General features: G+C 41.7%; 1 protein-coding gene across 5 annotated transcripts in view; it reads right to left on the minus strand.

Moving 5' to 3' along the window:
• The window catches only part of ARMH3 (armadillo like helical domain containing 3), a 172,505-nt gene that overhangs the window by 24,866 nt on the left and 125,276 nt on the right, over positions 1-22,363 (minus strand). For all 5 annotated transcript variants that reach the window (XM_024735064.1, XM_024735063.1, XM_024735060.1 and 2 more), the window contains one exon: positions 5,057-5,135. In XM_024735064.1, the coding sequence (XP_024590832.1) occupies positions 5,057-5,135 (79 nt within the window). The remainder of the gene's footprint in view (positions 1-5,056; positions 5,136-22,363) is intronic.

Consider the following 22,363-nt stretch of genomic DNA (forward strand, 5'->3'; position numbering starts at 1 on the left):
GTAATTTTCTAAAGCCTATTCTTGGACTTTGGGTTAAAAACCTGTGAGCCAGTATTCCAAAAAATTTCATGACAGATCTCGAGTGTAGACCCAATTCTAGTAGGATACAGCCAGTAATAAAAAAGTCTTTTTCCTAATTTGAAAAGCAGGAATAAAGGACAGGGAGTATACAAGAGTTTAGGGTAGGACAGGATAGGGAGGAGAACCTCCTGAAGAGCTCTTCTATTGTAACATACTTACCTGCAGAGAGCATTGCATCATCAAGACAGTATATCCTCAAAGCATCCAAACCCAAGATTTAGTCTGGGGTCTAGAGTTTCTCTTAAATACCTTCCTTCCACATTTATTTAGTACAAACAAAAGGGTCATTGGGATTTATCTATGAAAATGCCACAGGTTGTGTGACTCAGCTATCCTTGTGAGAGAATAAAAATCAGGGTGCGTGTCACTGGTAGGGATAGGGGCATACCAAATGATTCTATCAGCTAGCGACAGATGCTTGCCAACAAGCCGTACTGAGAAGAGAAAGGAGCTAAATCTCAGCTGAGGGTGGGCAAGGGGCCTGAAGGACAGGTTTTATAAGATGTACTAAAGACAAGCAAACCCAGTAGGGAATAAACTGGGAGTAGTTTCACAGTTCTTGGAAAAGCAAGTTGTACCTTCTCTATAAACTTTATTCATAAAGATACATGAAATACAAAAAGCGGTCAAAGTGCCCTTACCAAACACCATATACAAAAAATTAATTCAAAATAGGTCAAAGACCTAAATGTAAGAGCTAAAACTATACAACTCTTAGAAGAAAACATAGGGGAAAAGTTTCATGACACTGGATTTAGTAATGATGACACCAGAAGTACAGGCAACCAAAGAACAGACAAACAGGACTTCATCAAAATTGAAAACTTGTTCATCAAGGGACACTGTCAACATAGTAAAAAGGCAACCCACAGAATGGGAGAAAATATTTGCAAATCACATGTCTGATGAAGGATAAATATCTAGAATAGATAAAGAATTCCTAAAACTCAACAACAAAAATCCAAACAACCCAATTAAAAAATGGGCAAGGGGCCTGAAGAGACATTTCTCCAAAGAAGATAAACAAATGGCCAGTAAACACATAAAAAGATGCTCAACATTAATAATGATTAGGGAAATAAAAATCAGAACCATAATGAGACACTACTTCACCCCCATTAGGATGGCTATTATCAAAAAAATCAGAAAATGGGCTTCCCTGGTGGCGCAGTGGTTGAGAGTCCACCTGCCAATGCAGGGGACATGGGTTCATGCCCCGGTCCGGGAAGATCCCACATGCCGCGGAGCAGCTGGGCCCGTGAGCCATGGCCGCTGAGCCTGCACGTCTGGAGCCTGTGCTCCACAACGGGAGAGGTCACAGCAGTGAGAGGCCTGCGTACCGCAAAAAAAAAAAAAAAAAATCAGAAAACAACCAGTGTTGACAAGGATGTGGAAAAATTGGAATGTAAAATGGTGCTGCCACTGTGGGAAACACTATGATGGCTTCTCAAAAAATTAAACATAGAATTAACTACCATTTGATCCAGCAGTCCCACCTCTGGGTATATACACAAAAGAACTGAAAGCAGGGACTCAAAACACCAACATTCATAGCAGCATTCTTCACAATAGTCAAAAGGTGGAAACAACCCAAATGTCCATCGATGGTTAGAAGGATAAACAAAATGTGCTATACACATACAACAGAATATTATTCAGCTTTGAAAGGAATGAAATTCTGATACATGCTACAACATGGACAAAACTTGAAGACATTTTGCTAAGAGAAATAAACCATATACAAAAGGACAAATATTGTATGATTCCACTTTCTGTGAGACCCCTAGAATAGTCAGGTACATGGAGACAAATAGTAGAATAGTGGTTACCAGGGGCTGGGGGTACAGGAAATGAGGAGTCATTGATTAACGGGTTTAGGGTTTCAGCATGGGATGATGAAAAAGTTCTGGAGATGGACAGTAGTGATGGTTGCACAACAATGTGAATGCACTTAATGCCACTGAACTGTACACTTAAAAACTATTCAAATGGTAAATTTTATGCAGATTTTACCACACACACACAAAAGGAGTCAAAATGAGCAAGCTTCACAATCAACTCCAGACAAATATGACACCTGTGTATACAAAATAAAAATGCACGCAGGGGCTTCCCTGGTGGTGCAGTGGTTGAGAGTCCGCCTGCCGATGCAGGGGACACTGGGTTCGTGCCCTGGTCTGGGAAGATCCCACATGCCGCGGAGCGGCTGGGCCCGTGAGCCATGGCCACTGAGCCTGCGCGTCCGGAGCCTGTGTTCCGCGATGGGAGAGGCCACACAGTGAGAGGCCCGCGTACCGCAAAAAAAAAAAAAAAATGCACGCAGTTTATTACACTAGAAAATGAATGACCATTCAGTCACACTGAGGGTATTAACTGATTAAAAAGCTTTGCCCTCCATGAAGCCAATGAGAAGTAATAAAAAATGTCATCTATCTTCTGGACATCTGAAAAGAAACCCCAGTGTGAGAGACTGGGCTTTGTTTATTAAGCAATAATGGATTTACAAACATCATCTTGAAATGCCTCAAACACACACTAGAATGTGTCTGGGGGTTGCCAGAACTAAACCACTTGCCAGAAGAAAATGGCAGCCTAGGCAGGCAGATCTAGCAAAGAGCCCTCTCTTGTCTGCTATCTTACTAAGTGCTATAAATCCCAGTTAACGTCTATCCATGGTCTTTAGGCTTTAATTTAGGAGTATTTTAGAATCTAGATGGGGATTAAGTTCCTGATTTTTTCTTTCTGCTTAGTTTGCTGCTAACAACTGAGGCCCTATTTTTCTTTTTTTCTTTCGGCCAAGTGGCATGTGGGATCTTAGTTCTCCCACCAGGGATTGAACTCAAGCCCCCTGAATTGGAAGCACGGAGTCTAAATCACTGGACCACCAGGCTCTATTGCATCCCAAAGCCAGTTCTTTGAGAAGCTGTGAATACACTTAATATTAGTGACATTAGCATTAATGTTCATAACTGAGGGGAGAGAAGTGCTCCAACACATGTTGGAGATTAACAAGGAGTCAAAATACTTTTAATCTGATATGCTGAGAATAAAACCAAGTGCACCCTCATGCTGTCATTTATTGCCCTTCAGAGTCAGTTAGGGAAGAGAAGCAACAACTATTTTGAGGGCAGTTTTGAAAAGGGTCCCAGAATAGTTATCACCCTTCCCCCACTACCCAAGTGAAAAGAGTTGTTAAGAAAGGTAATGAATATACAAAAACTCCATGAGAGCAAGGACTACACTTAGATTATTCACCACTGATCCCTACTACCCAGGACCACACTTTGTACACAGCAGGCATGCAATTATTTACTAAGAAAATAAATCTTTGAGAGTGCTATCCCTTCCTCATTCTCAAATAGGGCTGTGTACTCTCTCACTCTATAGAAGTCGCCTCATCTCTGGCTTGTGGACTCTGAGAGTCACTTTCATCACTTCATTTAACTTTGAAAGAAGTTGGAGAAGGGTGAGGACACGTGCTTGCTAATCATCCTTTTCCAGATTGCCTCATGCGCCAGAATGGATTTTATTATTGGTCTGTGGCTGCTACTGCTGTAGGAAGATTTCAGCCTGACCTTCCCAAGCTGCTGGGGGATGAATACTGCACGTGGCTGACTGGGAAAATGTGTCTTCCTTTTTTTTTTTTAAAGCTTTTAGGCTAACCAGAGCTCACTGTGGTAAGAAAGTCACCCTTTCTTTCACTATACAAAACTCAAGATGTTGAATTCTTTTGCATAAAAATGGTATAATAAAACTGATCTGAACTGGTCCAACAGGAAAAAGGTAGGCTCTTGAAGCACCTCACAGAGAGCAGTGGCATCAAAGTCCTATACAGGACTTAGGACTGCTCCATAGGCAGAAGAGGAAAAAAGAAAATGAAAGCCATTTATCAAAGCGGTTTAAATAAGAGGATGGATTCTCACAGCTGGTCTCACAAAAGAGAACAAATATGTCAAGGGGAATAACTGATAGACTAATTGAGTCCTATCCATCTGGCTGAGGAAAGAGCCACTGGTGGGAATACTGAGAAGCTGTCTGTTAGGCAAAAGGCTTGCTTGGTGCCTCATTTGGTGAGCAGAACAGCTTTTAGGAACACTGAACACACAATCACACAACAGCTAGCTGGCTGGCCCTGCCAGCAAGAGGCTCAGTGGCAAAAAAAAGAGAGCGCAGAGCATAGGTGTTTTTTTTTTTAATTGGCTTGGAGCCTATATCTGGACTCTCACCTCATGAATACCCAGGGCCTCCAACTTGGGAGTAGGGTGGGAAGGAAGGAAGATTGTGTGAATACATGTCTCATTTTGTGCTTTTAAAAACAGGACTCAAGAGTCTCATTCTGAAACATCAAGTTCAATACCATGCTACGCTAAAGCCCCATCTGTAATTATATAATGCAGGGCCAAGTACAGGCATTTTGGGAGAAGAGGAAATCAGGCCAGACTCAAGGAAAACAAACACACAACACTATCTGCATCTCCAACTTGGTCCATATCACAGAAAAACCTGCTCCGAAATAAATGCTCAAGGCAAATTAGAACTCAATTACTAAGGAAAATCTGTCCCAAGGAGGGCTCATGTTTTAAGGAGCCAAACAGCCTCAAATTAAGCTGAACTCAGGGTTTTTCTAACTGGCAGTTTCAACTACTGCTAAGTTTTCATTTCTTATTTTCAAAAGTCAAAATGACTCTCTGCCTAAAATTAAAAGAAGAAATGCCATATCACCCACTCTAAAATAACAATTCACCAAAATTTCACCTACATATCTTCTACATAATTAAGCAAACCCTTCATATGGCACAAAAACAGAAGCCATCATTCTATTTAAAGTACTACCAACAAATCCCTTACTAATTCCTCTTAGCAGCCTAGCTCGTGCCACTCCCATTAGAAGCTCAGTCATAGAACCCCTCTGCCATCAGAGAGGGCTTGATGCTAGCCACAAACTAGGGTCACTATGAGGAAAGTAGTGGCTTACCTGCTCCTCTGACAGTTGGGATATGTGATTCACAGCAGCGTAGGATTCAATTTTGGGGTTAAAGTGGTTGATGATGGCTCTGAAACAAAGAATTAACATTAATATAGCACCAGATGGAATAAGAGGATAAATGAGTTAAAAACAAGTATCGACTACCTTCTGGTTTAGAGTATGAGAGCATGGGAGTACCTGTCAGAGAGTAACTGTCCTCTTAGGAACATGAGGTCACACAGGGTGAACTGATTACTTTAAAATGGGAAGGGTTTAATAATTTATTAGACAGAGAACAGAATCAAGCATCTCTGCTCTGCAAATGAACTAGGGAAAAACCTCACAACCAAACAAAAAACAAAACCAAGCATCCTTTAGACAAGAAACAGGACCCGGGGGGCTGTCCACTAGGGGGCCCTGGTGTTTCAGTCAGAAAGAAAAGTAGTAGTTTACTTGGGAGAACAGGGCATTCAGTAACACATAGGCTAAATACAGTCTCTGAAGAAGCTAAGCTTTATCAAAGCCTACAACCAATCATCATATTTGTTAGTTAATATTTCAAACCAAAATTTTATTTCCAGCCATTCAAACCAAAATCTGAGTGCTTTCAAACACTCCCTCCTCCACCACTCTGTCACATTCAAGGTCACCAAGTCTTATCAAATCTACCTTTTATTTTATTTATTTTTTATTTTATTTATTTATTTATTTATTTTGCGGTATGCGGGCCTCTCACTGTTGTGGCCTCTCCCGTTGCGGAGCAACAGGCTCTGGACGCACAGGCTCAGCGTCCATGGCTCACGGGCCTAGCCACTCCGCGGCATGTGGGATCTTCCCGGACCGGGGCACGAACCCGTGTCCCCTGCATCGGCAGGTGGACTCTCAACCACTGCGCCACCAGGGAAGCCCCAAATCTACCTTTTAAAAACCTCTGAAATCTGAAATAAATTTTCCTGAAACAAATGTCTTAGTACAGGTCTTTGTCATTTCTTGTCTGGTACAGCAGAAAAAGCACAGGTTTTAGACCAGAGGTTAGCATGGGTCCTTAGTGATATAAAAGTGATTAAAGAAATGTGGAGAACAGACAAATATTTCTAACAGAACAATTTCAAATAACATGTGTAGATACTCTCCTCCTTAGGAGGTGGAGTTTAATTCCCATTCCCACTGAGAGTAGGCTAGACTTATTTCCAAAGAAGAGTAGTGAAAGGTAAAAATAGTATCTTGACAGTAAAGAATCCTGGCGAATACTACCTTAACCAAGCGATGAAGGTGAATATCACCAGTGATGTCATGTGGCTGTCAGGTAACGCCTGGTATGATCTGATGAGAAGGGCACTTGGCCTCTGTTATATACTTTCAAAAATCCATAATCTCAGAATCTAATCGTGAGAAAAACATCAGACAAACCCACACTGGGGTACATTCTACAGAATACCTAGCCAGTACTCCTCGAGACTGTTAAGGTCATGAAAAACAAAACTTGAGAAACTGTCACAGACCAGAGACCATTGGGGAGACATGACAACCAAATGCAATGTGATAACTCTGAATTGGATCCTGGAACAGAAAGAGGACATTAATGGATAAACTGGTGAAACCCACATAAACTATGAAGTTTAGTTATTAGCAACGTATCAATGCCCATTTCTTAGTGTTGATAAATGTTCCATGGTAATGTAAGATGGGGGAAACTAGGCTGAGGGGCATACAGAAACTCTGTGGGTTATCTTTGCACTTTTTCTGTAATTCTAAAATTATTCCAAAATAAACAATTTATTAAAATGTGTATGTCTGGATAGCATAATAGAAATCAATATGTTCTTTTAATATAACTTACTGATAGTAAAGGATTATAAAACCATTTAATCTAATATAAGTATAAGCCAGAAACTTCAAAAAAAAACCCCACTATGGTTTGGAATCCTAGTTTGACCACTTGTTTTTCTGAACGATTTTGGGAAGCTGTATGTCTCACCAAAGGAAAAAAACGGGAATAATAATATCTACTTTAGCAGTTAGCACAGTATCTAGGAAGGGTGCATTGTAGGCATACAATAAATGTTTGTTGAAAGAGTGAACTAAATCTTAAGAGGATTCTTGCAATATTTATATAACAAAGCAATGTCAAGTATCTAGCACAATGCCTGGCACAAGCTGGTGCTCAATAAATATTCAATGAATGAACAAATCAAATAGGACAGAAATGGGTCAGGAGCAAGAGGCAAGTTTTGCTAACTTATTTTTCTAGAGGCTAGGACGAAGGGTAGAGATGTTATCTGCAAGTTAAGGTTGTGGGGCTTGGTCTAAATCCCAAATATCCATTGTGACCAAGTGGGGTGTCAAATATTTTTCTCATTCAGAAGGCAACATTTGGGGGTATTGGCAAGGATGACAACAGTCCAGGAGCAGAAAAGAAAACCAGGAGGCTAAACCCAATGAGAAGATGGGAGGGCAGGTTTAGGGAACTGAGAATCCCACCAAACCTAGCAGCAGTACTAACTTAGTTAACCCAGTGTAGAGTCTGAGTCATAGGGTCCAGCATGCAAAAGTGATGGGATTGAGAAAAGGAAATACAATAGACAAATCAATCTACAATTAGATCTCAGTTATTTTGGAAAACAGAATCTGCATTCTGTAAATACATCTATTTCATGCTTTTGTAGGTTTGTTTTTTCCTAAGGTTTCCTTTAAATTTCTTAGTAAAAAAATTTTTTTGAAAAAAATCCTGACTCGGACTTCCCTGGTGGTGCAGTGGTTAAGAATCTGCCTCCCAATGCAGGGGACACAGGTTCGATCCCTGGTCTGGGAAGATCCCACATGCTGCGGAGCAACTAAGCCCGTACGCCACAACTACTGAGCCTGCGTGCCAAAACTACTAAAGACCACGTGCCTAGAGTCCGTGCTCTGCAACAAGAGAAGCCATTGCAATGAGAAGTCCGTGCACCGCAGCAAAGAATAGCCCCCGCTCACCACAACTAGAGAAAGCCCGCGCGCAGCAACAAAGACCCAATACAGCCAAATACATAAATAAATAAATTAAATTATATAAAAAACAAATCCTGACTTGACTGAACTAGGATTTTTTTGTTTTGGTTTGGTTTGCCTAGGTTTGGAAAACAGAGAACTCCAAAAAACCCTAATGTCTGCCTGGGTGGGATGGTAGCAGCCACTGGGGCCCAGCTGGCAATCCAGAGAAGCTGGTGAAATTTGGACAACTAAATAATCCCTGGGAATGGAACAGATGGGGATGCTGTAACTCTATTCCCTTTCTATCTGAAGAATTTTCTTGCCAAGAAATAAAGCAAGGAAGCAAGAAAAGAGAGAGAAAGGAAAAAGAAAAAGAGGGAAGAAAGAAAGAGGGGGGCAGGTGCTCAGAGCAAGAAAAGGAGGAGAGAGGGAATGGGGGAGAGAAAGAAAAAAATTGGAAGGTACTATCTTCAAAAAGTACACTTACTGGGACTCCCCTGGTGGTGCAGTGGTTAAGAATCTGCCTGCCAATGCAGGGGACATGGGTTCAAGCCCTGGTCCAGGAAGATCCTGCCTGCCACGGAGCAACTAAGCCCGTGCACCACAACTACTGAGCCTGCGTTCTAGAGCCTGCGAGCCACAACTACTGAGCCTGCGTGCCACAACTACTGAAGCGTGCGCGCCCTAGAACCCGTGCTCCACAACAAAAGAAGCCACTGCAATGAGAAGCCCACGCACCACAATGAAGAGCCCCTGCTCACCGCAACTAGAGAATGCCCGTCTGCAGCAACAAAGACTCAACGCAGCCAAAAAGAAATAAAGTTTAAAAAAGACTCTATTAAAAGAAAAAAAAAGTACACTTATTTCCTTCCCTTCTCACCATTATACCTGCCAAGTGTCAGTTGGGTCTGTGGATGCCCTGTGCTTGATATTGCAGGGCATATATGCTAATATTGTTTGGGCAAACTTATCCTGAGGGTATGACAGATTTGCCAGTCTGAGAATTTATATTTGGAATGAAGATAAAATCATCTTCCAACCCGCCCTGTGACATTCTCGTCCCAGAGCTTCAGATCTCAGCAAGTGATGGAAGGTCTCCCACCAGGCAAGTTAAGGGACTGCTTAGAAACCTGAGAGAGGTGGAACACTGTACATCCAGTTAATAATTTCTAATTCAGTACCCACAAAGGACACAGAGTATACGTCCCTGCTTTACTTTTCTTGCTGTTTATTTGGGATTGTTATCTGTAAAATCTGAGTACTAATCTGATCTTCTGAAGATAGCAGGTGCAGGGCACTAGGCCTAAGAAGTAAGAAAAATAGACTGACACTGGCTGTTCTCCCTCCATGTTCTTTAGCAGGGTATTTCAGAGAGGGTTTGGAAGCTTCCTATTAAAGTTCTCAGGACTTCATACTGTTGAAATGGAAATATGTTCTGAGACAGCAAAGAGATGACAAAACACCAAAACCAGGCTAAGTCAGCCCACACTGAGTGACACATACCTTTGCAGTGACTGAAATACTTAGTTTCTCCTTCACCAGGAAGTTTGGAGGCTACCAGGGTTCACCTGGGTTGTGATTTCACATTTCCCCACCTGGCCACGGTCCCAGAATTAAACTTATGCCTGACTAGTTCTCAGTAGGAAAAAGATGAAATACCAGATTTATGGATGAAGGAGGAATCTCTCTCTTTTCATTAGGCTTTCCTTCCCACTGATATCACCTTAAAAAAGATTTACTATCATCTCTTCTGAACATCTGGGAGAAGGGGGAGGGGTCTACTAAGAGATTCTAAAGTAGCTCTCTCATTTTCACTGATCAACACCTGACAGGTAGCAACTGTCCAGTGCTAAAGTCTAAAATTTGAGGTTCCAGAGAAGAAATAGCAATTTTTTTTCTATCAGAAGATGAAGAGGGGTGGGATAGGGAGGGTGGGAGGGAGATGCAAGAGGGAAGGGATATGGGGATATATGTATACCTATAGCTGATTCACTTTGTTATACAGCAGAAACTAACACACCATTGTAAAGCAATTATACTCCAATAAAGATGTTAAAAACAAAAAAATAAATAAATAAAAAGAAGACGAATGATTAAAGTATGAGTTCAAGTCCCTCCCTACCCATTCCATCCAAAAAGGGCAGGTTCAGAGAAGGTGAATACTGCACGAAGGACACAAGTTCCTTGCCCCTGACTAGCCTTGTAGAAAACGAAGGTCAGTAAGGAAAGAAGGTAACTGAAGAGACCAGGGAGAAAAGTCTTGCAGGAGCAGGAAGCTAGGACAGCCTTAATCAGGGCATCCCCACTAGGTTTGTACTGAATTGTTATGGACAATATCTGCCCCCACCCCACCAATTCATATACTGAAGCACTAACCTCTGATGTAATTATATTTGGAGAGAGAGTCTTCATGGAAGTAACTAAGGTTAAATGAGGTCATAAGGGTGAGGCACTAAACAGAATTAGTGTCCTTAAAAGAAGGGATAACAGAGAGCTTGCTTGATCTCTCTCTCTCCACCATGTGAAGACACAGCCAGAAGGCAGCTGTCTGCAAGCCAGGAAGAGAGTCCTCACCAGAAACTGACCCTGCTGGATTTTGATCTGGGACTTCTAGCCTCCAGAACTGTGAGAAAATTAATTTCTATTTTTTAAGCTGCCTAGTCTGTGGTATTTTGTTATGGCAGCTGAGAAGACAAATATGTGGATATTCTACTCTCCACAGAGACCCTGGCATTTGGGCAAAGCAGACCCCAAGCCAGAGTCAGTCTTAGCAAAGTAGTAGAGTGGATAAAGTCAGCTTCTCATGCTGCTGGTGACTTCCTCTCTTCATATCCTTTACATTTCAGGTTATTGTATCCTTCTCTTCTAGAAGAGGATCATTTTGAGGGTCCTATGCCACAAAGTTCCAATCAAATGCCACAAATGTAGCCACATGGGTTATCAGCAGCAGGGTTCGTAGCACCATACATGGCAAAGACAGAGATGTGCATTTTTATTTTCTTCTTTTTTTTTTTTTTTTTTTTGGCCACACTGCAAAACTTGTGGGATCTTAGTTCCCTGACCAGGGATCAAACCTGGGCCCTCAGCAGTGAGACCAGAGTCCTAACCACTGGACCACCAGAGAATTCCCTGTTTGCATTTTGAGATTGCATTTTGAGATTGGTTTTTATCTAATATCAGCCCTTCAGGTATTTAAACAAAACCTAGCTTTGCCAAAGGAAAGCTTTCATGCTAAGAAGTATTTTGGAAAAGGGGACTTGAAAGGAGAGGAGGAGTAGGGAAGAAGAGGAAGGTGTGAGTGGGCAATGAATGAGAAAACAGCCATTATAAATAGATTAAGGCTTCTCTTTTACAAAGGTGGCAAAACAATTAAGTGGGAAGAGTCTTTTCAAGAAGTGATGCTGGGACAACTGAAAATCTACATGCAAAAGAATGATGTTGAACCACTACCACATACTGTACACAATAATTAACTCAAAATGGGACTCCCCTGGGCTTCCCTGGTGGCGCAATGGTTGAGAGTCTGCCTGCCAATGCAGGGGACACAGGTTCATGCCGCAGTCCGGGAAGATCCCACATGCTGCGGAGCGGCTGGGCCCGTGAACCATGGCCGCTGAGCCTGCGCATCCGTAGCCTGTGCTCCGCAACAGGAGAGGCCACAACAGTGAGAGGCCCGCGTACCACCAAAAAAGCCAAAAAACAAAAAAAAAATGGGACGTCCCTGGTTGGTCCCATGGTTAAGACTCTGTGCTTCAAATGCAGGGTGCATGGGTTCGATCCCTGGTTGGGGAACTTGGATCCCACATGCCATGTGGTGTGGCCAAAAAAAGAAAAAAAACCTCAAAATGGAACACAGATTTAATGTAAGATCTAAAAACTATAAAATTTTTAGAACACATGAGAGTAAATCTTCATGAACTTGGATTAGGTAATGATTTCTTAGGATACCAAAAGCACAAGCTGACAAAAGAAAAAGTAGGTCAAGTTTAAAAACTTTTGTGCTGCAAATGATACCATCAAGAAAGTGAAAAGAGGGACTTCCCTGGTGGTTCAGTGGTTAAGAATCTGCCTGCCAATGCAGGGGACACGGGTTTGAGCCCTGGTCCAGGAAGATCCCACATGCCACGGAGCAACTAAGCCCGTGCACCACAACTACTGAGCCTGCGCTCTAGAGCCCTCGAGCCACAACTACTGAAGCCCGTGAGCCGCAACTACTGAAGCCTGTGTGCCTAGAGCCCATGCTCCGCAACAAGAGAAGCCACCGCAATGAGAAGCCCACGCACTGCAATGAAGAGTAGTCCTCGCTCGCAGCAACTAGAGAAAGCCTGCACGCAGCAACAAAGCCTAATGCAGCCAAAAATAAATAAAGAAATAAATTAAAAAAAAAAAAAAAGAAAGAAAGTGAAGACAACCCACAGAATGGGAGAAAATAGTTGCAAATCATGTATCTGATGAGAAACCCAGTGAGATACCACTTCACATCCACTAAGATAGCAATAACCAAAGGACAGTTAACAACTGTTGGTAAGGACAGGAAGAAATTAGAACTCTCATACACTGCTGGTAGGATTGTAAGATGGTACAGCTACTTTGGAAAGTGGTTTGGCAGTTCCTCAAATGTTAATACACAGAGTTACCTATGACCCAGAAATTCTACTCCTACATACTTGTCCAAAAGAATGAACCCATTATGTTTACACAAAAACTTGTACACAAGTGTTCATAGCAGCATTATTCATAATAGCCAAAAAACATAATAGCCAAAAAACAATCCAAATGTCCATTACCTGAAGAATGTGGTAGAGCTACAGGAGAATATTATTCACCCATAAAAAGGAATGAAGTACTGATAAATGCTACAATATGGATGAACCTTGAAAATATTACGTTACGTAAAAGAAGCCAGACACAAAAGGCCACATATTGTACCATTCCATTTATAGGAAAAGTTCAGAATAGGCAAATTTGTAGAGATAGAAAATAAATTAGGGACTTCCTTGGTGGTCCAGTGGTAAAGAATCTGCCTTCCAATGCAGGGGATGCAGGTTCAATCCCTGGTCAGGGAACTAAGATCCCACATGCCGGGGCAACTACTGAGCTCGTGCGCCTCAACTAGAGAGGCTGTGTGCCTCAAACTACAGAGCCCACGTGCTCTGGAACCCGCGAGCCACAACTAGAGAGCCCGCATTCCCTGGAGCCTGCATGCCACAGCTAGAGAAGAGAAAACCTGCACGCCACAACTAGAGAGAAGCCCACGTGCCGCAACGAAGAGCCTGCGTGCCTCAACAAAGATCCTGCACATGGCATCTAAGACCCGATGCAGCCAAAAGAAAAAAAAATGTTGGGGGTAAACTGGTGGGGGAGAAAGAAGGTTCTCCTATTCTCAACACTGATGACGACTTTTTTTTTTTTTTTTTTTTTGAGAGATGGCTGGAGCTGCCCACATTACCCAGAGAGAGCCATCCATCCAAGACTAGGAAGAGGATTTAAAGAAATAAGGCCCAAGGAAAGGGAAAGGAGTCTGGAGGTAGAACTGAGTGGGGAATGGGAATATAATTTCTTAACAAACCTCCAGCTTTCCTCAAACTGGAACTAAATGCTCCATGAAAGCAGGGACCAAATTTATTTTGCTCACCAATATATTCCCAAGCCTTTAGTAAAACTGAATAAATGAAAGTCTAAGAAGGTTTTTTTCCAGTCTTACCACAAGTAAGGAGGTCCATGATCACCAGGTATTCTCCAAAAGTATGAAAATAACAATAAAAATGTTTTATCCCCATCCCAGAAGAAAAAGTGTCTCAGACATGAACAGCTGTCCCCCAGTGAAGGAACAAAAGTTGTCACTGAAGACAGTAAAGCTTTCTCTTCCTTTCAAGTCATACCAGGAGGCTAGGGAAAAGCTTTCTGGCATTTCTTATAAAAGTAATCCAATATCTTCTAAAAGTAAGCCTGAATTTTTGTTTGTTTATTTGGGGGTAGGGGGTGGAAGAGGAGTGGGGGAGTATGTTATACCCTGCTACTGGGTCTCCTATAGCTACTGAACTGGAAAGTCCCAAAAAGGAAAAGGAATAAGAAACAGACAATGTCACAGAAAGGGAAATTGCTAAAGTCAGCCACAGTAAGGGATGGCTTTGCACCCAAAGCACCTTTAAGGGCAAGAATCTGGGCCACCCTCCAATGCAACTGTCAACTTCTGACTGCTGAAGACAGGGGTCACTTATATAAACTGAAGCAAAATGAAGTGGACAGATGGAACAGCAAGGCTGAGCTACAAACTGGCTGAGGATTTCTTGGTCCATTTTTAACTTATTCTCTCTGACTCATGACTCTGCAAAGCAGCTTTCTTTCCCCCAGTGCTGGGTGGATGCTGGCGGAGACACAGTTAATGCCCAGCTTACCCAGGAAATGCATGGAAATGTTACTAGGCAATGTAGTTTAAGAGAAAATGTGGATTCTTCCTCATATCCAATGTGAATCTAAAGTAAATCCTCCTAAGATGCAATTTCTCACAATCCCAGCTATCTCCCACAGACAGAAGCCTTTAAGGGTCTTTTATAAAACAACAAATAAATAATAGTTTCATCCAAAATCTCAGAACATGGTGACTGTTTCCTTACTGAGACATTTGAAGAAAACCAACTGTCTCTAAAAGCTGCTATGTAAATCCTTCAGGCATAAAGGAGAAAAACAGGCAACGGTTGTTTACAGGAAAAGTTTCTATAAGCTCTGATTCCAAGGAAGGAGGAAACAACTGGTATACTCAACATGGTACATACTAGGAAGATTCCTAAAAGTTTCACCCTAAAATTATTCCTATAAGGCTACCAGATTTACATTAAAGAGTCTGATTATGGGTGAATATATGAAGCCTGATAAAAATACATTTGGATTTCAAGCCCAGCCTCATAAGAGCTATAGTCCTGTATTCTCAAATACTTGCTTAAACATGTACACCTGGATGTCATGCTTTTGCTTACATGGTTTTCTTCACATGGAATGCTATTTTTCTTTATCACTAAAAAGCCAAAGCCTTATTTTTCCTTTTGGAAAGCCCGGTTAAAGCACCATTGTTTCCCTGAACAACATGATGTATATAATGTAAAAGGCAAGGCCTTAGAGGCATTAGACCTGAGTTAAAATCCTGATTCCCCCATTTCTAGGCTGCATGACCTTGGGCAAGACATCAACCTCTGAGTACCAGAGAGGTATTCTTCATCTGGTTGGGTTTCCTTTCCAAAGCTTTGCTTTGTGTTTTCCTATATAACCATAACTTGCCCTAAAGGAAACTTTCCCCCCTCAAGCATCTTCTCTTTTCCTAGACCCAAAAGAGCAGTCCAGTGATCTACACTACAGAGCATATTCCCAGATATCTGGAATTAAAGACAAGAAAACCAGGGGAATTCCCTGGCGGTCCAATAGTTAGGACTCCGTGCTTCCACTGCAGGACTGCAGGGGATACTCAAGGAACTAAGATCCCACGTGCAATGCGGCACGGCCAAAAAAAAAAAAAAAGAAGACAAGAAAACCATCATGTTCACAACTGCTTCAACTTGGGAAACCTTCAAACATACAGGTTACAAGACTGGCCTCTGAGAAAGGGTTGAAGGTATGACTGAGTGGTATGTGGGGGTGATTAAAATGGTCTACCTGAGGTTGAGTTATTTAACTTTTATTTATTTTAATGTTTCATAAACTCTTTTCTCTTATAAATTTATTTATTTATTTATTTTTGGCTGCATTGGGTCTTCATTGCTGCACGTGGGCTTTCTCTAGTTGCGGCGAGCGGGGGCTACTCTTCGTTGCAGTGCGCCAGCTTCTCATTGCAGTGTCTTCTCTTGTTGCGAAGCACAGGCTCTAGGCGCGAGGGCTTCAGTAGTTGTGGCTCGCGGGCTCTAGAGCGCAGGCTCAGTAGTTGTGGTGCACGGGCTTAGCTGCTCCGCGGCATGTGGGATCTTCCTGGACCAGGGCTCTAACCCGTGTCCCCTGCACTGGCAGGCGGATTCTTAACCACTGGCCACCAGAGAAGTCCACGTTATTTAACTTTAAACTAACATTTCTTTTCACCTTCAGAATTGCCTCATATATTCCCATTTCATGCAGTAATAAGCTTCCCTCTTCGTGAAGTCAATGAATCTTCAGCCCATCCAATTCAACAGCAACCAAAAAAGCAATTTACCTTGATGCCTTTTAACAGCAGTGTATTACAAGCCTCAGAGACTCTGCTGATTAACATTAAACAAAATGAAACCTCAAATAAGAATACCTTTTAACCTTTTCACTTTGACACTATCTAGTCAGAACTTCAGCAAGTGACCTGTTAGGGTTTTCCTCCAACTTATCCCTTATGTACTAGGTTTTAACCCTTTCAGGCCAATTATCCCCTTCCTTATACTGCTGTTCCTGTGGCCATTCTTTTCAGGACCAGAGACACAAAAATGGACCCTTACTACAGAAGGCACCATCAGGAAGGATGAGCTACTGGCCAATGCCTCTACTTGCTTGCTTTATTCAATGATCCAAGTCTGTAAATTGGCCAAGAGAACTTGATTTATTTGTACACATAAATTTATTGATTGAAGGAAATGGAATAGAGAATGCCTCATACTACACCATAGTAACGCTCAGGTTTTAAATCAGAGAATGATTTAAGTCAGTATTCCTCTTGATTTCTAGGTGAGAAACACATGTGTCACACTAGGTAACTTACAACTACTGGACAATATTTTTCCAGTATCTGCATTGGACAAATGAAAGTTCACAATTCATTAACTGGAAGGAAAGAGGAAAGAGTTAATGTATATGAAACATACATGGCCTGAGGGGCAGTGGCCTCATTTTCTGAAGCTGTGCATGGCTACACATTTTGGCAGTTTGAGCTTTCTACCTTGATGCATGATTTTGCCCAAAGTAGGTTTCCGCCTCATCACCTGCTAGAAATTAAGCAATTGGTTATAGCTAATTTGCTTGAAAACTGAGCTAATTTCTAGTTACTGTGGCCCCAAACCATAGATTTAAGCCAAGTAAGATGCCATGGGCTTTACACTTTGGCTAAATTATCTCTTCCAGCACTGCCATGAGACAGAAACAGAATTCCTTCCTGCTTTAGATACTGGCCTGACATTGTTTCACTGTTTCCATAATCACAATGAATGTAAATGGAGAAGAATGAACCACAGGAGATAAAGGAACCACAGAAGTCAAATGGACCATCTACATTTCCATAAAAGACATCACTTAATCCATGCCCCTTAGAAATGTCTGCTTTTTATCAAAGCTTTCTCTCAATAAATGAACAGAGGCCCCAAAACTTTCCTAGGACAAAACACCTACAAGATTAGCCTACGTCTGCTCAGATCCCATTACTCTGTGCTACAGATTCCCTTACTCTGTCTCTAGTGGCAGGCCAGCAGTTGCTGGCAGAGTTCCTGGGGCTATAGAATGCAAACCTTTGATAGCCTCTGCAATTAGTAGTTTAGCCCTGGATTTCCTGTCTCCAGAAGCAAAGCCCCTCTACACTCTCAGAAACTAGTGAATATAAAGGAACAAAATGGGCCATGTAAAAATGTCTAATAGATTTTCTGCCCTACTCAGGATACAGGAAAATCCTAATACATACCTGGGAGGACTTCTGAGGCAGTGCAGATAGCTCAAAACCCCAAGAAGTGATCTACTTTTAATTAATCGTGAACATTCCAATCCCCTGAATGTGACCTGAGAACTTTAAAGAAAAAAAACTGACATGCGCCAAAAACTGGAAGTATTTTAATTATACCTCATTCCCATTTGTGCAATTAATCAATTTATTATAAGGCATTTACAACTTTTGAGCGGGGGGGGGGGCAGGATGGCAAAAAAAAAATAGTAACTGAGTAACTTAGGCTTCTTTTCTTATCACTTCAAAAATAGAAGGAAATTAATTTAATGGATCACATGCTAGACTGGGGAGAGAGGGAAATATTCTGTGGATCCCATACTGGTTAGAGAAAAAGATGCACATGGATTCCAAACTAAATGAGAAGAGCTGTGCATATACATCAGTGGTGGAGAGGGAAGAATGGGGATCTCATGTGGATAAAAACAGAAGAAGGCTGTCAAGATTTGAGTTGGTCCAGTATGGGCCATATAGACACCATGCTAGAAAGGAGTGGTCCTGATGTTCATGTAAAGGAGTGACAGGATACTGGCTATATGGATCACATACTGGTTTTCAAGTACTCCAAGTAAAGAATGCAATTAAAAGACATGAAAAGGGGTTTATGCTCCATCCCAGGGGGATCTTTTAGAACTCCTCAGAAAAGGCAATCAGCGACTCTGCCAAAGTAATTAAGCAGGCGAACATTTACCATAAAGCCCACAGCAGTTAAGTGAACAGAGATGAATCTTATTACGGTGCACTGTCAGCTCTGAGCCTGCAGGTGCTAACCACCGAGATGCAGCCTTACTCGGCCCTGACTGCTCGCCCACCCACTGTGACAGAGAGCTTTGCCTTTCTTGTCAGCTCTGAAAAAGCAGGCTGCTTTCACCTGCTCTGTCTGTGCTCTGTTGCCTTCAGAGAAGCCCTAGCACAAGTGATTTACCCTAAGAAGACTGGGTGTAAATAGTAGGGGCAGGTGGTAGGGCTGGCTAGAGAAAGGAGCCTTGAGAGGTAGAAAGGATGGGTGTCGGAGAAAAAGCAGGGGAGCTGGGTAGTAAAGTAAGAAGAATAGGATAGTTTAGTAAATCAAGAAGTAAATGAAGAATAAATCAGCTGTTCAATGTTTTGAACCATTCTGCTTAGGTGAAGTTGATGGTATCTCTCACTGGAAAGGGGAAAAGTTAAAACTTTGTTGCAATATACTTTCTCCACAGGAAAAGAAATATTACTGAGGAATATTGTTTTTTCAATATTAATAGCAGTCTCAATATCAGCATTATTAATGAGTTAGCTCCAAAGCTATTTTTCTCAACAACCTAATCACTATCTATTATTGAACAAAATCCACTGTTTGCTAAAGGAAATGGGTATTTATCAATCATCCTAAGATTTACAAATGGTACCCAATGTACCTTTGGCCCTATTTTTTTCTGCAAAGAATTTATAAGAGTCAAAATAAAAGCCTCAAACTGACTAAATGGCAGCCTACTAAGTCAGAGACCCAGAGAGCGTCTATTCAACAGAAACCCTTACAAGAGGAAGGCTGTAAGAGTTCCTGCGGGGACAAATTAAAAAATCATATAACACATTAAAAATACTCATCAGAGACCATGTGGTTATCACTCAGAGGAGTAGTTAAGAGTAGACAGGCAAGTAGGTAAGGCCCGTGTGTTTAGAAACCAATGAATCTCTAACTCATTACAGAGAGGAGATCCCAGAGACACTGCTGTGAGACAGACATGACCAACCTATTGAGGAAATGACATGGAATGGGTTTGTGACCAAAATTGATGGAGGTCTCACATCACGTATCTGAGCTCCTCTCTAGGCCTAGAACAAGTGCAAACAAAGAGCTGTGGTAAAAATAATTTACAGCCTTACTTTCTACCATACCTCTTTGTTTGCAACAGGGCCTGCAGTTTCCTTACATTCAAAGGCAGCGGGAGGTGGGAAAAGGAGAGGAGACTAGATGACTACTACTCAGAACCAAGCAGCGCTGCCCAGGAGAGGACTTAATGGGAGGAAAAATTTGAGGCCTGATTCTTTGACAGCACCTCCAATAATAGCTAGTAAACCAGGGGGTAAGAGCCAGCTCCACACATTCATCATAATAGTGCAACAAGGTGAAGGTCTTTGGGGGAGAGTCTATGAAATCCAGAGTAAGAAGATGAAGCCCATGTGGAGGGTGAGGCGGTCAGCTCTGGCAGACTGCCTCTACGGGAGGCTGCATTTAATTGTTTTATGCTCAAGAAGAAGTTATTAGCTGCTTTCTCTCCAATATACCAGAAATAATGGTAAGCTTTTCTCCTCCTGAAACGGTGATGCTACGCAAAGGAGAGATTTAGTTTTAAAGTGATTACAGGACTTTGTTTATCCTGTATGCACCATTTTAGAAAGAGAGAAATTCTATATCTTCTCGCCTTCCCTTACTCTGGAAATTGACTGCTTTCTCACATAGTGAAGGAACACTCTGTCCCTAGAAGAAAGTCCTATGGTATCTGAAGCTAAGGGTTTGATAGCACAGCCCATGACTCGACGGTTCAGTTTGTCTGACAAACACCTGAATACCTACTAGGCAACGGGGGAGGTGAATGAAATTTTATCCCAGGTAGCAAGGAACTTACAGATTAGTGGAAGAGACACATACCACAGACAGACAATCTCATTATGATGTTGCAAGGGCTAGACTGACAAAGAGTAGACCAAAGGTACCATGAGCACACAGAGGAGGGGCATTTGCCCAACCTGGGAACTTGGGAAAGGCATTCTAAAGGAGATGGTGCTTGAGCAGAGTATTGAAATATGAGTTAATTTAATCAGGCAAGGAAAGATAAGAATGTCTTGACACATTTTCTTATAGGGATGGAGACTATTACCCAATTTTTACTAAGTCAGGCTAAAGAAACCTTACTAGATAAGTTAAATTAAGGTTAATGCAACTAAAAAAAAAAATAGCCATCCAAGTTTTCCCAGTAAACCAAAGAGAAAAGTTATAGCTTCTTTTCCTAGGATCTTGTTTTGAATCTCTTCCAGCTAAGGGGTAGCAGGAAACCTTAGTGAAAGCCATGAGACCTTTGCCTGCAGGGATCCTGTTTGCATCTTTTTGCTCAGTGCTGACTCAAAGATGCTCATGGCAAGTTCTGTACCTCCTCTCCCCTAAACTAAACGTAAACACAAAGCAACTAGCAAAGTTGAAGTCAGGCCTTTCAATCTCATATGGGAGTGGATGAGGCCTTTCACTCTTATATGGGAGTGGATTGATCTCAGCTGTGCTGTGCCCGCCCTCTACAGTGTGTCAGTCTCCAGCTGGTGATGCAGCTGCTTCACTTAAAGCCAGACTGAAGCCTCTAGACTCTGATCTCCACCAAACCACACTGAAGAGACTAAATGGCTCTGCTTTGCAGCTGCCTGTTAATTGTAACTGTTTCCTTGGTTCCCTTTTGGCTTATAAGACAATATACATTTGGGAAGGTCCTCAGTAGGAAGCACACAAGAGAAACTTTAACCTCACAAAGGGCCTGAAAAAAACACCTTACTGCCAAGAGCAGTAAGGCATCCAAACAGCTATAACATTAGCATGTGAAACACATTCAGAATCACAGATTCCTTCAGCAGGGCCTCTAGCTTACATAAATGACAGCAGCCCATCACTCAGCCAATGAGAGGGTTTTTTAAAGAATCCTTAAAATCATCCTTAAAATTCAGTGAATCTGCAAGATAAAAATAGCATTAATTGCCCTGACTTGTTACTTAAAAAAAAGGAAGAAAGACAATATATAATCCTATCAGTAATGCACTTTAAAGTGGCTTTAATTGTCTCAAAGCCCCATTTCAGCTAATTAAAACCTTTTGGCTGTCCTCTTGTTACCCTGGAGGGAATCAGAATTTAGTAAATTCTACTGTGTTAGGATAAATAACTCACCTCATCATTGAGAAAGGTGGACTCTGCTAACAATTCCAAAGTGTACTTCCTGGCTATACTAGGTTAACCCAGAAGCTGCCAAGACTGTTGTCTATTAAGATCTGAAGCAGACTTTTGGAAGTATTATGTGTTGGGGGGGCTTCCTACAAGGACTTCTTAGGCATTTCAATATCCACTTCCCTAGCTTTTTAGGACCTCAGTCAGGTTAGCTGATGATTCTAGAAGACAATGGTAGCAGTATAAAGTCTTGGAACCATTCATTCCAGTCATCTATTCATGCACCCAACAAACATGTATTGTACCATACTGCACTGTGCTAGGGGCAGAGATTCCAGAAGTAAAACAAACAAACAGTCTCTGTCCTTAGAAGCTCACCATCTAGTGACGGACAGACATGTAAACAACTATCCCTCAATGTGATAAGTGCTCTAAGAGAGAAATGTACAAAGTCCTATGGCAATGTACAAAGTGCTATGGCATTCGGCCTCAAAGAATCCAGTAAGCTTTAAAGAAAGGTGACATCTGAGCTAGATTTTGAAGCATTAAATAAGATTTTGCTAGGTGAAAAGAATAGGAAGACATTCTAGGTAAACAGCATGTGCAAGGCACAGAGGTTTGAAATTTGATACTCTGTGGCCATGTCTAATTCAGCCAGATCTTAGGATAGATGGAAGAGTGGTAGTAAATAAGGCTAGAAAGATGTCATTTGAAGAAATTTGGACATTATCCTATCCCTATCAATGATGGGGAATCACACAAGGTTTAAAATCTGATGATTTTTCTAATGAAA

Source organism: Neophocaena asiaeorientalis, unplaced genomic scaffold (assembly GCF_003031525.2).
Source record: "Neophocaena asiaeorientalis asiaeorientalis breed wild unplaced genomic scaffold, Neophocaena_asiaeorientalis_V1.1 scaffold240, whole genome shotgun sequence".
NCBI classification, from domain to species: domain Eukaryota; kingdom Metazoa; phylum Chordata; class Mammalia; order Artiodactyla; family Phocoenidae; genus Neophocaena; species Neophocaena asiaeorientalis.